This window comes from Carassius gibelio, chromosome A23 (genome assembly GCF_023724105.1).
Source record: "Carassius gibelio isolate Cgi1373 ecotype wild population from Czech Republic chromosome A23, carGib1.2-hapl.c, whole genome shotgun sequence".
NCBI classification, from domain to species: Eukaryota; Metazoa; Chordata; class Actinopteri; order Cypriniformes; family Cyprinidae; genus Carassius; species Carassius gibelio.
In genome coordinates, this window is record NC_068393.1 from 4400196 (window position 1) to 4415669 (window position 15474).

Sequence of the window (15474 nt, forward strand, 5' to 3'; positions counted from 1 at the left end):
TTCAACAACCTCACACGCCAAACACAAAATCTGTTTGTTAAATCCTTACGTTCAGCAGAGCGGCCCTGCTAAAGGTCTGATTTAAGAAAGTCACATTTAACTTCAGATGCACAATTACACCTCGCTGAGGCTCACTGCGTGTTTTTTTTCTTCTGTTTAGTGTGGCTGGTGCATCCGGAGCACAGCGCAGCTGTGTGTAAGACATCCCGCCGCAGGAAAACAGCAGCGCAGATGGGCCTGCCCCACGATCAGAGCCGAGGCGAGCAGTATACTGCTGCTAAACCTGGCCCAAAACACACGCTTTTACACTTAACAAACATTATCACAATTCAGTCGGCCAAACAAAATCACGGAGAACCCAGAGGCTAAAGACGCACGCATTTCGAGGCTGCAGAATCCAGAGTTGTTATACTTTACGCAAATGTCAAAATAAGTAAACCATACATAATGTGCACCAGTTATTTTCCACCAAGAAAACTAAAAATAAACTGCTGCATAAGTGAATGAACGTCTTTGACGGTGTAGGGCACCATCATTATGATTTGCAGTATAAACACAATATGCTTTTAGAAATATGAACTGCTTTACAGCTATTTTTATTTATTTATAGCTAATGGCACATCCAAAACCAAAACTGTGGTTATGAATTATGCAAATGTGATGCCAGCTGCCCTTCTCTGAACCCATAATGCCGAGCACTCATTTAACATCCACCAGCCTTACCTCAGACACCCAGAAACAAGGCAGAACTTACTCTCGCCCTCGATTTTATCCGTTCCTCTGGTCCAGATGATCTGCCGGGTCTCCAGCTTGACTTGAAACGTCCGTCTCTCCGGCCTCTGGGACTTCTTGGAGTAAAAGAGGGTCAGGACAGTGCCCAGCTCCAGATCCCGGTACAGATTGTTCACCTCGGTGTCGCTCAGCGGCACAGGGCCGTTGGAGGAGAAGCCCACGGTCGCAGCCATTTCCCCTGTTTGTTCTTCAGTTCCTTTCCGAATAATTCACAGCCTCCCAGGCCTGATGAGGACACCTACCAAAATAAGGAAGAAAAGGGCATTAGAAAAATCACAAAACACCACTATGACATAGTAGCAGTGTATGCAGCATTTACATCAGTTATGAAAACACACACACACACACACACACACACAGAGAGAGAGAGGGGGGCCTGCTGTAAGATGCATCCACATGTGTCTATTTAACTTGGATTTACTGCTGGTTATAAGGCAGATGGTTAATAGCTGAATGTCTGATTTGTATTGATAATCAACGCTTAAAATGCATGGATTATTATTATTATAACATATAAACAACACAGATCACAAGTATCCTTTCTTTAATGTAACGTTAACGTATACTATAATCTAAAGTCGAGTGCGTGTAAATCGAGTTGATCTACATAATAAGATTTAGTTAAACACAATCAATAAGATCACTTTATACAGATGCAACCATTGCAAACAACAACAAAAACATTGATGCTTAAATAATAAAATAAAAAGGACACATTCCTGAATTATTTAAATACACAGATCAGATCTGAAAGGCTATTACATGAGATGCAGTAGAAAGCTCGGAGTATCTAACGATGATAATAACAGGTTTGTTTTGTCTTACCGTGTTTGGATGCAGCTGGCTCTCCGGGACTCAGTAAAAGCAGAAACTCAACGTCCAGTGTGTCCGCAATCTCAGCAGCGCTCATGTCGTCCTGAGCTCCGGGTCAGACGCGGGTTCGGCGGTGAGATCGAGCCGAGCGTGAGCTCTGTTCTCCGCCATGAGTGGATGTGTAGAGCCCTTCCCCCATCAGCCGATCCCTCGAGCGCTGCGCAGCGCGCGCCTCTTAAAGTCACAGCGCGCTCTCCAGCGCTCGCGCAGTGTGGACTGTGTGTGGAACAGTGTGCATGATAGCTGAGTAGTGCACTACTACAATACCACTTACTAGTGTGTATACAGTATTTACATTTTTTTTTGGTATGAACTGGACACCGAGGTGACATAGGCAGCATTTGGAATACATTACAAATGTATTGCTTACTATATACTGCACAGTATACACTGTGTACTGCCAAGTGTTTTGTGTAAAAAATGGGGTTATTTTTAGAATGGAATACTAGTTGCGTACAGTTCAGTGTGTGCACTGCACACTATTTCCTAAATTGTGTGAAGCAGTATACGCATTATGGCTGTTTGGAATAGCTTACTACTATAATACCACATTTATGCCTGCTGCATTATACAGTGTATAATATACAAAGTATTTCATTTTTATTTCTGTATAAACTGGATACACAAGGTGACGGTATGAAATCGCATACTGCCTTGTAGGTACTACATATAGTTTCAAATGTACTGCACAAATGTTAAAAAGTATGTGTGAATGAAATTTGGACACACTACACCTGCCATGTTGTTACTGTCATGTGACGACCAGCATCAGTGGCATTGCTAATTTGGGCAAAAATAAAACATTTGCCATAATGTTTTTGACATACTATTTAGTATGGAAATATGCCTATTCAGACACAGCATATTTTAGGAATACAACACTAGTGTACTGCTCTCTATATACTGCACATTATGTACCATGTACTGCCTATAATTTTGTGCATTCAAATAAGTATTTAGCATTTTTACTTTTTATTTCTTTCTTTTTCATTTTGGAAGTCTGATCAAGATATTTAAAGCTACTTTTGGTTCACTAGTTACACTGGAAATGAAATTGAGCAAAGTGCATTACATCATGGCATATTGTATTATACAATATGCCATGATGCAAGTATTGTCATACAGTGTGCTCTATGCTCATACTAGCAAAAACACTGTACACATCAGAACAGCTCAGTTGCTCTCGAACCTTATATGTGTGCATGCAGCACACAATACAGTCTAGTTATGTGCACAGACAGCACTGACTCTACCCATTTTCAGATTTATATAATATCAGGGTTTGAAATTAACACCCACCACTCAGGTGACAACCTTTTTTAACAGATGGCAATAGAGGAGGCTTCAATATGCCTTTCTACTATACTCTTCAACGTATTTATCATTAAACAATTATTTTGTTTGAGCTGTATCCTTATAAAAGTTTCTCTTTTCTCAGAGAACAGCATATTCTTCAAATCAAAACTGGCGTGCACCATAATGTGACAGCAGACATGCATGCAATTGCACAACGCCCTCATAGGAAGAGGTTATAAACCAAAGCCGCAGGAACAGATCGCTGCCCTCACGGCAAATTCACACGTACAAAGCAAAAGACACAGAGGATGTGGGTACGACCTTTATTCTAGACATATCATGTTAATAAACATTTTAACAAAAAAAGCCCTCTTTAGATTAAGTTATTCAATATTTCTATATACTGCAAGTAAGTGTACGTTTTTTTTTTTCTCGAATATTGTCTCATAACAAGTACCGAGCGTTGTATTTTCACTCACTTCAGTTTCCCGCATGAATGACCCAATAACATTTAAATTACACACAAATATCTCTGTCATATAATTACTGTTAACAATGTCTGTATGAATCAACATATTTAAAAATCAATATTAAACTAAGCTTGCTTACACTAAGAGTTGATGTAATAGTTTAACTGTCAGTAATTACACTGAATACATAACCTTCACAAAAGGACTGTGTAACCTGATAATGTCCTACTACAATAATGCAAAGCAAAATCAACATTGAAGCTTGCATAGTTATACTGCCCAATAAATTAGAGAAAAATGAAGGTTTAATGGTGTTATTAATCTTGCATATAACATTTTTATCAATGTACGATCTCTAACCAGGTACCATATGACTTATAAAATATACAAAAAAGCAGTCCTACACAACTGCCCTTTCCTCGGTTGGTATAAAAAGATTTTTCTTTAAGATAAGTTTCTTCTTACTTTTTAAAATAAAACATAGCTGTGGACTTGATTGATTAAAATATTTGCTGCTTCTCATCTCTATGCTCTTTTTAAAAACTGTGCACAAAACTTCAAATTAAAATGTACATTACCTATTAGATTTATATTAATACATCAAATACATCATATTTTTCTATTGACAGTGCATGCGATGGACTTTTTCATTTATGGATTCATATTTTAAGTAGTTACCAACTGGAATAATCAAGCTTTCATATAAACTAGTGCTGTGCAACATGATTTCCTTTCATGAGAAACTGTTATGCCAAAGCAAAGGCGCAGAAATTAAATTTCATAATAAAAATAAATGCTAAACAGGATACACAGAAATAATGGCTATACTTAAAATCATATTCATTTGATAAAAAACATTTCTTTGCACACATTAATAAAATGTACATCTCTGATAGAAACGTTGAAAAATGGAAAAGACTATATTAAAATTTTGTTGCATCACCTCATCATGACATTAATGCCTCTGTTTGCTTTTTTCTATGAAAATATACAATTCATCAATATATCTAAAGGCTAAAATCAAAAGATACTAACAATCAAGGTATGATATGAAACAATTACATCCTTTCTTGAATAAAGACATGGTGTTCAGCAAGGCTCAGTATCAGGCCCTCTTCGGTTTTCTTAAAAAGGCCATTTGAGTTAAACAAATAACCACTGACAACTGATGGAGACCCTCATTTTGAAAGAAACTCTTAGCTTGTTCTGTATTTTTTACATTACATTGTGCCAAATCTCCTTGATAAAGATTTCACCAAAAATAAAATAAAATAAATAAATAAATAAAAGCTTTAAAACTCAAAATCCTAATTTTTCATGTCGATAGCCCCTTTTCTCACTGTGTTTTGTTGTAGATCTTCCCAATGGGATCTTCCCAATTTTGCACCTGTGGAGGGAAGAAAGTAGTAAACAAGATCTCATGGCTGGAGAAAGTCTCTTTCACAAACACACATTTAGCAGAGGTAAAGGTCAAAGAGATATTATTCCACGCTTTTCCAAAACAAGGGGTCCTCCCATTTAGAAACTGGTGAATGGGCCATTGTGTCATATGATGGAGTTTGTCCAAAAATAAGCCGAGAGGTGGGCTGATGACTGTACACACAGAAGCAGGAGTCTGGTTCAGGCACAGACCCTTCTCTGGGCCTAAACCGCCACTACTCCCACCCACGGACATTACATACAAGAGGAAAACCGCCAGAGTCTATTGTTCCCGCCTGCATGTTTTTCCCCTCTTTATTTTGAAGGGACATATGCAACCTTAAAACTCCTTCCACAATAGTACTTTTTGCACTAATTCTACATTAAAAGTTAGACTACTAGAATGAAGTCAAACTTGCCAAAGTAAATGTGAAAACACAGATATCTCTTACCAGGCGACCCAGGTAGTTGAGTTTAGATGTGCCTAATGCAATCTGTTAATTCTCTTCACGATCTGTGGCCTGAACCTCCAGCTTCATCAGATGCTCAGATATCCTCTGCACTGCCGCCTTCTTCGTTTCCACTGCCCAACAAAAACACACACATTTATTAGAGAAAACATGTATGGCTCTGATATAACAATCTATTTGGATATACATACATATTAAATCAGTTTGTAGTTTTTCAGAGAATGAAAACTAAAGGATTAAATAAAAGACTTCCTCCTTTTTACTCTTCTCATCGTGAAGCATCTTGGCGTCAGCTTTGGCTGCTGTAAGTTCCTTCTTGGCACCAGAGAGCTGTTTCTTTTTCTCGTCTATCTACAATACCGATACACAATGTTTGTTTATTGACGACAAAAAAAAAAGTCCAGAATTCAAATTTCAGGTGGTGATTTTAATCTGTCTGTCACTTGTGCATGGATTTCTCAAAGGTTTTTGTTGTCGCCCTCTGATGGTTGCAGAGAACAGCCACAGCACGGTTTGCTCTGTTATATGAGAGGATCTTCTCAGGGATGTTGTCATCAGCTGTAACAATTTATAACAATAACGGTTTTGGAGTCAAGTACCACCGGTAGATAGCAAAAGTGTACTTTTTAAGAAACTATGTTTAAATACGAGTATCAAATATGATCATCAGGGTTTTGAGCAAAATTTATTTGTTCATCTCTCATACAGTCATCACTGCATTGCATTGCATTATGTTCCAAACATCAAACTAAGCAATTAAATATCATCTTACTAAGATGTATTATTGGAGATATAGAGTGACAACTGATATTTATATAATTTTATGCAAGTAGCCTGTTATACTAATCTCACTTATTACATTACAAGCTGTCAAAGTTTCACCTTACATTCTGGTCATATAAAATATCAGCATCTGCACCAAATGGCATCATTGTGCTCAGTTTGGGTCTCTAAATAAGCCGAAGGGTTTGAGTATGAGCTCTGTATTCTCACTACATCATCCTATATGAGCCACAAAAACCTGATGTATCAACACAAAACACAAATGCTAATATTTCCTTTCTGAGTATCGTTTCACATGTCAGGGTTAAACAAGATGTGTTGTACGAAGGTCTTACGATGAGCCGGTCAAACAAATCATCTTTCGCCTGCTTGTTTTCAAGCAACAAACCACCGGCCCACCGTATCTGCCGTCTCCCCCTCGTCCTTCTCATTCCCGGCCCTCATAACAGAGCTCATTTACATAGAAATCAGAGCAATAACATCTGTTTGACCAGTTTTGGTATTTATAAGTACACATCATAGATTATCATTATCGGTTCTCAACTAGTAGAGTCTGATAAGTAGCGCACAACTGGAAAAAAAAACAATGCTAAAAATAAACAATACAATGCAACTAAGCAACTAAGTGCATCAAGGAAACAGGATTTATTATAAATGTACAACCATTCAACTCACCAGGGCGAAGTGATTAGGCAGATGTCAGCATGGCTAGCTTGTGTAACAAATATGACTCATAGATATATGTTTTCATGAATTATTGGCTGCAAGTATTAATACAGTAAATTTGAAATCGTTTTAGCCTATATTAATCATTTTAATACATTTGTTAACATGAAATAAATGTTTGATTTGGTACACTTTTGTTTATATTTATTAATTCTGTAATAATAAAAGTCTTGTGGTCCAATTAAGATCTGGGCCCTAGAGCTCAACCAGTTGAGGAGCACTGATATAGATTATATATTATTATAAGGAAAAAATTACCCGGCCACACTTTGAATTAGAGAACACATATTCACTTTTAACTAGGAGATTTTCCTCGATAAACTCCACATTTGCTGCTTATTAATAGTTAGTGAGGTAGTTGTTAAGTTATTAAGGTATTGGGTAGCATTAAGGGATCTAAAATATGATCATGCAGAATAAGACATTAAAATGTGCTTTATAAAGACTAATAAACAGTCAGTATGCTGGTAATATGTATGTTAATAAGCGACTAGTTAAAAGTGAATGATGTTTCCTAATCTAAAATGTTACCGATGACCTAATAAATGAGGGTAGATCATGACTTCACTACTGAAAGTTCACAAGATTAGACCGGTCCCAGAAAGCACATGTAGTGAGCTCAGGCCTGTGTGATGATGAAGTACATGATCCTCATCTCTTTACTCCTCCAGTCCTCCAAAAGCTTTTCAGTGTCACATGATCTTCAGAAATCAGTCTGATATGCTGACTCTCTGCTCAAGAAACATTTCTGATTGTTATCAGTGTTGGAAATGATGAGACATTTATTCCAGGATTCACTGAGGTACAGGAACTTCAGAAGAACTGCATTTATTTGAAACAGAATTATTTTGTAACATTATAGATTTAAATCACCCTTGCTGAATACCTGAATAAACCTTCTCCTTCTCTGTCAATTTGCCCAATTAATTAAGCAAACATTTTTGAAGAGAAACTGAAAATTGGACATGACTAGTATTAGAAGAAGTGACTGACCAACACATATTCTTATATCGGAAGGCGTTTCTCAATGTCAAGGATACTTCCTTGGCAGGACTGATCCTTCCAAGTCACTTCCTTCAGAGGCTAGGTGAGACTCCTCTTTAGCATACGGAGAACACGTAAATGGAACAGGCTAGCAAGTGCACGTAATTGCGTCATTACGTCAGTGAAAAGGTCTGTTTGAATAACGCTGTGAATGGTATCATTAAATTACTTTGGATAACTTAACTAGTTATTTATAAAAGAAATGCGATGACGCAACCAAGTTAACAATTGTTAAATGACAGGTCCGGTTCAGTTAACCATTTGTATTTGTATAATTTACAATTTCAGTACGGTAGTAATTTATACTGGCATTTAAACGTCAAACTTTACTTATATTTACTACAGTTATAACAAATGTTTGGTAACGTAAATAAAAACCGTTAATGCTCCGACTCCGCTAATGCTCGACATTTTTGAATTTTTGAACAAGATAGCAAAGCTGCTCGCATAGGATTGTGGGTGATTTGAGAGCGCGAAGAGCATGAAGGATACACATGTGCATCCTTTCCTGTGTATGGGATATTTTTTGAACGAAGGAAATTCTGAGGATCCTCGACATTGGAACAGTCCTTCGACGGATGTCGATGATGTACACTGTAAAATTTTTCCAGGATTTCACAAGATATAACTGTAATATTTCACAGTTAATTACATTATTACCACTTCACAGGCTTTAACTGTGATAATTCACAATATAATACCGTATTTAGACTTTTACTGTGAAAATAATGCAGGCGCGGGGCTTTTACAAGAAACTACTGTGAATGCCGTCTTTTTTGAGTGGCAACTGCGGCAGCGTCATCAGAGCGTCATCAGAGCTCTCTGATCTACGTGGTCTCATTCGGTGGATTCAGACAGCGGTAAGTGTTTAAATGTCAAACTTTATCAATTTGATGTTTTTTATATGATAGTGCATGTAATTTAAAAGTATGAACCAAATTAGCGTTAGTTGTAGGTTCTGTTGTCATGTTTTTGTAACTTAGCTGGAGCAGACTCGCATCGACGTTTAAGCGCGCAAATTTGAATGAAAAGACGTTGGTTGTAGTGTTAATTATACCGTATTAAGTTAACTGTGAGATGTCTGATTAGATACACCGTCGAACATTTAACTTTAGCTTTACTTAAAGCTTATCTTAGTTACTCTAACAGCGTTCTCTCTTTTACCACAGCATTTTCTACATTGACCGACGATAAATAAAGTTATAAGGTAAGATGTGGCCTTAATGTGGGTATTATGACAGTTATTATCAACTAGATAGTTTGTGGATTTGGGCAAAGGTGGATTAAATTCATCTCAAATTAGTAACTTTATAATTTTCTTCCCTGCTGTGTGTGTGAAACGGAGCAACCGTTGTCTTTCTCGTCAACAGAAAAATGAATGGGGGGCTTCATCCAGCTGAGTTCACGCAGCATTTTCAACCGCCATTTTTATTCGGATAATTTTCAAAATATTACTGTTATTGTGTCATGAAATGTAGTTTTAAAAGTATTTCAGGCGAGAATGTAGTTGTTTTAAACTCAAATATGCGGTTTATTTATAATGACAGCGTCTATTTAAAAAATGTGTTTCGCCGATCTCGGAGATGAGCTCCATGCGATCAGCGGGAGCTCCGTCATCATGTATCCGCCGAGAGTAGCCTTACCTCGGCTAGATCTTCTGACATTTGCCGCTGGCTCTGATGTGTCTTTAGTGGTTCAAGATAAAATATAATTCGTTTGGGGTAAAATGAAACGTTTCTTATCTTTGGCCTATATTCAATTTATCTATTAATATGTTTTATATATATATATATATAGGTCATTTTTATTCCTGTCTCTATAGAAATATGAACTTTTTTCATATAGCTCCGGTTGACTGCTCACTGACAACATCTGTCGTTCCTCCTTGTTGAATGAGTGGAGAGGGTATTCCTGCACAACCGGAGGCTGCAGGAACATACTGTTGAGTTCAAATTTTTCAACTCGGGCGGCAGACGCGAATTCGCGTCAAACGCTAAATGCACAAAAAGCACCATTCGCGCTTAACGCGCGTTTCGCGCGAAGCGCTCTATTCGCGCGTCAATTCGCGTCTTCCGCGCCGCGCTTAACGCCCCATTCGCGCCGCGAGACCTCCAGTGAGCGCCTTTGCATTGACTTAACATTGAAATCATTCGCGCCAGACGCTCTATTCGCGTTTGGTGTGAACACAGCATTATACGCAGCTAAAACGCTGGTGTGGACGGAGATATTCGTTTTAATTCTCCGTTTCTAAACGAAAACGCAGTAGTGTGGACGGGGCCTTAATTTGTGTGTCTGTGCTGGAGACCAGACCAGATTAGACCAGAGACAAAGCTTAAAAAAGTCAGAAACAACTAGAAAACTGGGTGCTTTATTGTGAAAAAGATATAAGAAATGAAATGTTTATCACATCATCTGTGAACGGGTAATAATTCTAGGAGGAAGAGTACAAGTAGAAACAGCCATAGGGAGATGGACAGGCAACAGGCTCTTACTCCATCCTCTGCAAACGGAACATGTAAATTATGTAAATTGTTGTGTGCCAATGCTTTGCCTAGGTAAATCACACACCTCTACTTTGGTGAAGGTCTATTCTTGACTGTGTTTGTGATGGAAATGTTTTTCAGTTCAGTTCCATGCATTTTTTTTTTCTGAATTGCAGTACTTACACCTGAATTACACCTTTGTTTAAACTGAGCTAACTTTAATTTGACTCTGTACTGCAAAAGCAGTGACCCACTGAAGGTGGTGACTGGGAACTGACACCTTTTTCATCACACGAATTAAACTAACAGGTTTCTTCTGTCTTTTTGTTTGTAGGTGCTTCTTGGGCATCAACCCAGAGCGAGGCACAAAATCTAAGAGGCAGAGAGGTCACATGAACCAGCAAGTCTGCACTCTTATCAGGAAGCTCATTGACTTCGAATGGATGTCAATCTAATGTAAGCTGTGTTCCAATTTAAGAACGGACTAATGAAACACAGTATCTGTGTTAAAGGAACATGCTGACTTTTTGTGACAAGTCTATACTAGGGGTGTAACGGTTCACAAAATTCACGGTTCGGTTCGATACGATTCACTGATGTCACGGTTCGGTTCGGTACGGTTCGGTACGTTTTAGATACAGCAAAAAGAAAAAAATTGGCTACAAAGTATGTTTTTTTGTTTTTTTTACATTGAACAATGATGGAGCTATTCTTTACCCATCTTCTATGGTGTTTTCTTAGCAGCATACTGTATAAAACAAAAACAGCTCCTTATAAAAAAAAAATGAAAATGTTATATTATTGTAGTAGTTATGAACAAATACAAAGATGTAACTTTTTATATGGAACTCTATAACTCTTTATATTGAGTGTGTTTTTACTCAATTGGTTCTCTATAGGGCTTATGTTTTTTAGAACAAAGCAGGAATTACGGTCTGGCTGAAATGGGCTCATGAAGGAATATTGTAACGGGGCTAAATTACATTAAGAATGTTCTTAAAACCTGCGTTTTCCACTACAGAGTAAGGCGCTCGCTCACTCAGTACGCGCTGAAGGCTCGTTGCAAAATGGCTAAAGGGTCTTTCACACAGGACGCGATATGCACGGCGCTGGACCCTGGGCTCAGCGTTGCCCTTCAGATACCACGCGATTTGCGCTGCACTATGCCAAGAGCAAAGTAGGTGGAGTTTTTAAAACTGCCCGTGCATACGTTCTATTTATAACAGTTCTTCTATCTAATAACGTGCAGGCCTGTTAATTGAATCGTACTGCTCAGGAAATTCCGACACAGTACAGTACTAGTCCATTTTGATTTCCGTGCTTGTTTGGATGCCCCGATCGATTGGTAAAGTGCACCCAAACACCAGACCTGTTGGTTATTGGAGGATCTTCTATTTGTTGTCTGTTAAACGCATTGGCCATTTTGCAATGAGCCTTCAGCGCGTACTGAGTGAGCGAGCGCCTGACTGAGTAGCCTAACATAAACATATAAGCTGGTGTTTTTTTTTTTCTTGTTCGGGGGTGTCAGGGGCGTTGCCTGTTACGTCGTTTGGGTTATTGGGCTACCTTGTTGAACGCATATCATTATATTTCACAATTTTTAATTTATTTTCCAAATATAATTAATTAGTCCAACGAACCGTTCGGTACATAATGCGTACCGCGTACCGAACCGAAAGCCTCGTACCGAACGGTTCAATACGAATACGCGTATCGTTACACCCCTAGTCTATACATACCCTTCTCATCTCCGTGCTTGCCGTAAGTCTGTCTGAGGCACCCACCGCTAGCCTAGCTTAGCACAAAGACTGGAGGTAAACAGCTCCAGCTAGCATACTGCTCCCAATAAGTGACAAAATAACGCCAACATTTTCCTATTTACATGTTGTGATTTGTATAGTCACAGTGACTCTAACCATCTTCTAACCGTATACATACTGGGAACTATATTCTCAGAAGGCAAAGCACTGCTACTTGGGGAGTGATTTTCTCACAGCACCTGAGAAGCCCTGTGGTGAGGAGCAGAGAGTTTGCTCAGAATTGGAGTAAATCACTCCAAAGAAGTAGCAGTGCTTCGCCTTCTGAGAATATAGTTCCCAGTATGTATACAGTTAGAAGATGGTTGTGTCTCATATGACCTTGTTATTTGTACACACTGTGACTATACAAATCACAACATGTAAATAGGAAAATGTTGCCGTTATTTTGTCACTTATTGAGAGCAGTATGCTAGCTGGAGCTGTTTACCTCCAGTCTTTGTGCTAAGCTAGGCTAGCGGTGGGTGCGTCAAACAGAGGCACTCAAGGAGATGAGAAGGGTATGTATGGACTTATCTAACTCTGGGGGATACGGTGAATAAGCTAAAGTCCCAAAAAGTCGGCGTGTTCCTTTAAGCTAGATGTAGTTATGCAGTAAGAAGTTTACTGAAGCTATTAAAGGGTTAGTTCACCCAAAATGTAAAAATCTGTCATTAATTACATCCCCTCACGATGTTCCAAACACGAGAATTTTGTTCTACACAAATTAAGAAAATTTTAAGCAATATGAGAGCTTTCTGATCCCACCTATAGACTACTATGTTATAACCATTTTCAAGTCCGAGAAAGGTAGTAAAACCATCGTTAAAATAGTCCATGTGACTACAGTGGTTCAACCTCAATGTTATGATGCGACGAGAATACTTTTTGTGCCCAATGCAATCACATGCATGATCGAGAACACATCACGTGAACAGCATCGGATACTGGCACAGAAAGGAAAAATGTTGAATAAAGTCGGTATTCTATTTTGTTTTGTTTTGTTTCTGCGCAGTAAAAGTATTCTCGTCGCTTCATAACATTAAGGTTTAACCACTGTATACATATGGACTATTTTAACAATCTTTCCGGGCCTTGAAAGTAAAATACTTGCTGTCCATGGAGGATACAGAAAGCTCTCGGATTTCTTAAAATATCTTAATTTGTGTTCCAAAGATTTTTGGGGTGAACTATCCCTTTAATGTGTTCTATAGTGTCTCCTGATTCAATGTAGAGTTTAGACAGACTGCAAAATAAATGTGTAAAATTAATTGTTTTTACGTTTATTTGATTTTAACATGCCTTGACGTCTAAAAAACGTCAAATTTACAGTACTTTACAATAGTTTTAAGTGTAAATTTACATTACTTGCTACTGTGTTGAATTACTATGCAATTTAGCATGCAATTTTTGCTTAAAGGGTTAGTTCACCCAAAAATGAAAATTCTGTCAGTAATTACTCACCCTCATGTTGTTCCAACCCCGTAAGACCTTCTCTCATCTTCGGAACACAAATTAAAATATTTTTGATTAAATCTGAGAGCTGTCTCACTCCTCCATAGGCTTCTAAGGGATTGAAACTTGCTGGCCCAGAAAATGTATTAAAAACATCATTAATATAGTCCAAGTGACTACAGTGGCTCAATCTTACGTTTACCAAGCAACGAGAATACTTTTTGTGCGCAAAACCCCCCCAAAAATAATGACTTTATTCCACTATTCATTTCCTTCTCTCTGGGCCTCGGGTGAATTCATGTAGTAAAACAGCGTAGCGCTTCTGTGTTATACGTCACATGCATCACACACATGACCAGCGTCGGCCAATAGTGAGCCTACGTGTGACGTATAACACAGAAGCGCTACGCTGTTTTACTACATGAAAAAACTCAAGGCCCACAGAGAAGGAAATGAATTGTGGAATAAAGTTTTTTTTTTTTTTTTTTTTTTACGCACAAAGTATTCTCGTCGCTTTATAAACTTAAGATTGAGCTACTGGAGTCACTTGGACTATATTAAAGATGTCTTTAATACATTTTTCTGGGCCAGCAAGTTTCAAACCCTTAGAAGCCGATGGAGGAGTGATCCAGCTCTCAGATTTCATCAAAAATATCTTAATTTGTGCTCTGTAATTACTGACAGAATTTTCATTTTTGGGTGAACTAACCTTTTAACCTCAATCATGTTACTTTCAGTCCTGTTACTCACGTGAAAAATAATAGGACTGGGTAAAAGTAACAGGAGTGATTAGAGTCCTGGTTTGTTGATTTAATATTAATTGAGAGTACTATTCACATTTTTTTTAATAGTTGAAATTACTTAAATTGTAGACATTTTAGGATTAGTGTTACAATGCGAGCACCATACTTACAGGGAGTCAGTCCACCACAGAGTAACTTAAACTTTTTGTCTTTCTTATCTTTTGTATATAGTGGATAGAACCCACACTATGCAGGTGCCAGCTGCGAGGGAAGGAGCGAGATACCTGCGACCCTCTCTATTCCCACCTTTTTGTCTTTTCTTACATCTCTCTCCCTCACTCTCTCTTCTCTGTCTCCTTCTTTCTCTTTTGACACACATTCCTGTTACCCAGTGTCAATCCCTGTTGCCCAGTGTTTTATTCATGTAATTAAATTGTATTTTACTTCTAAAAAATAAAAGTTATGTCACTGTTTTTATCAGTTTTGTTTGGTCCATCATTTATGCTAAATCACAGTAATAGATAGACATTCACAGTTATGTACAGTAATTCTACAGCTGCTTACTGCTAAATTACAGTAATAGATAGACTAATTTCACAGTTAAATACATTAATTCTACATCTGCTTGCTGCTAAATTACAATAATAGACACTAATTTCACAGTTAAATACATGAATTCTACAGCAGCTTACCGCTAAATCACAGTAATGCGATGTCAGAATTACTGTGAAGTCACAGCATACAGCTGTCATTTCACAATAATTTACTGTAAAAATGTTACAGTAATTACTGTGAAAGTAATGCAATTATTAACCTGCAATTTATTGTAAATTTACAGTCAAATAATTAACAGTGTAGCATCCTCGAAATACTGGCTTCCGAGGATCCTTCCTTGACATTGAGAAACACCTTGAGTCTGCCATCAGTAAGTCCATGAACTCCAAACACTTTTAGAGGACTGCTGTAAACCAGGTGAATTCGGAAAGATGCTTCGATCTCTGTGTGGTACATGTCATATCATTCATGCTGGAAACGTTTTGTATTCGCTGTTTCTGACCTTGATTCTGGAGCTGGGGTTGAGCACGATGTATTTGATGGAGTCCTGGAAGTTCTCCGTCCACGAC

The 15474-nt window shown here is 38.0% G+C and overlaps 1 protein-coding gene and 1 long non-coding RNA gene across 4 annotated transcripts in view; one reads left to right on the plus strand and one right to left on the minus strand.

Annotated features, from left to right (window-relative positions):
- The window catches only part of LOC127944687 (1-phosphatidylinositol 4,5-bisphosphate phosphodiesterase gamma-1), a 35827-nt gene extending 33975 nt beyond the window's left edge, over nt 1-1852 (minus strand). Inside the window, exons 1-2 of one of the 2 annotated variants that reach the window (XM_052540854.1) lie at nt 1618-1852; nt 755-1030 (exon numbers count right to left, since the gene is read on the minus strand). In XM_052540854.1, coding sequence (XP_052396814.1) covers nt 755-965 — 211 coding nt within the window. In that variant the 5' untranslated portion in view covers nt 966-1030; nt 1618-1852. The remainder of the gene's footprint in view (nt 1-754; nt 1031-1617) is intronic. The other variant, XM_052540855.1, reaches the window with a different exon arrangement.
- Nucleotides 1853-8465: 6613 nt separating this feature from the next.
- LOC127944721 (uncharacterized) lies at nt 8466-14827 on the plus strand. 2 transcript variants are annotated; one of them, XR_008150408.1, is made up of 4 exons: nt 8466-8733; nt 9043-9080; nt 10691-10812; nt 14582-14827. It is a non-coding gene; the product is annotated as an uncharacterized LOC127944721 (long non-coding RNA). The 2 variants fall into 2 exon arrangements; XR_008150407.1 differs by having other exon boundaries at nt 8466-9080.
- The last annotated feature ends 647 nt before the right edge of the window (nt 14828-15474 follow it).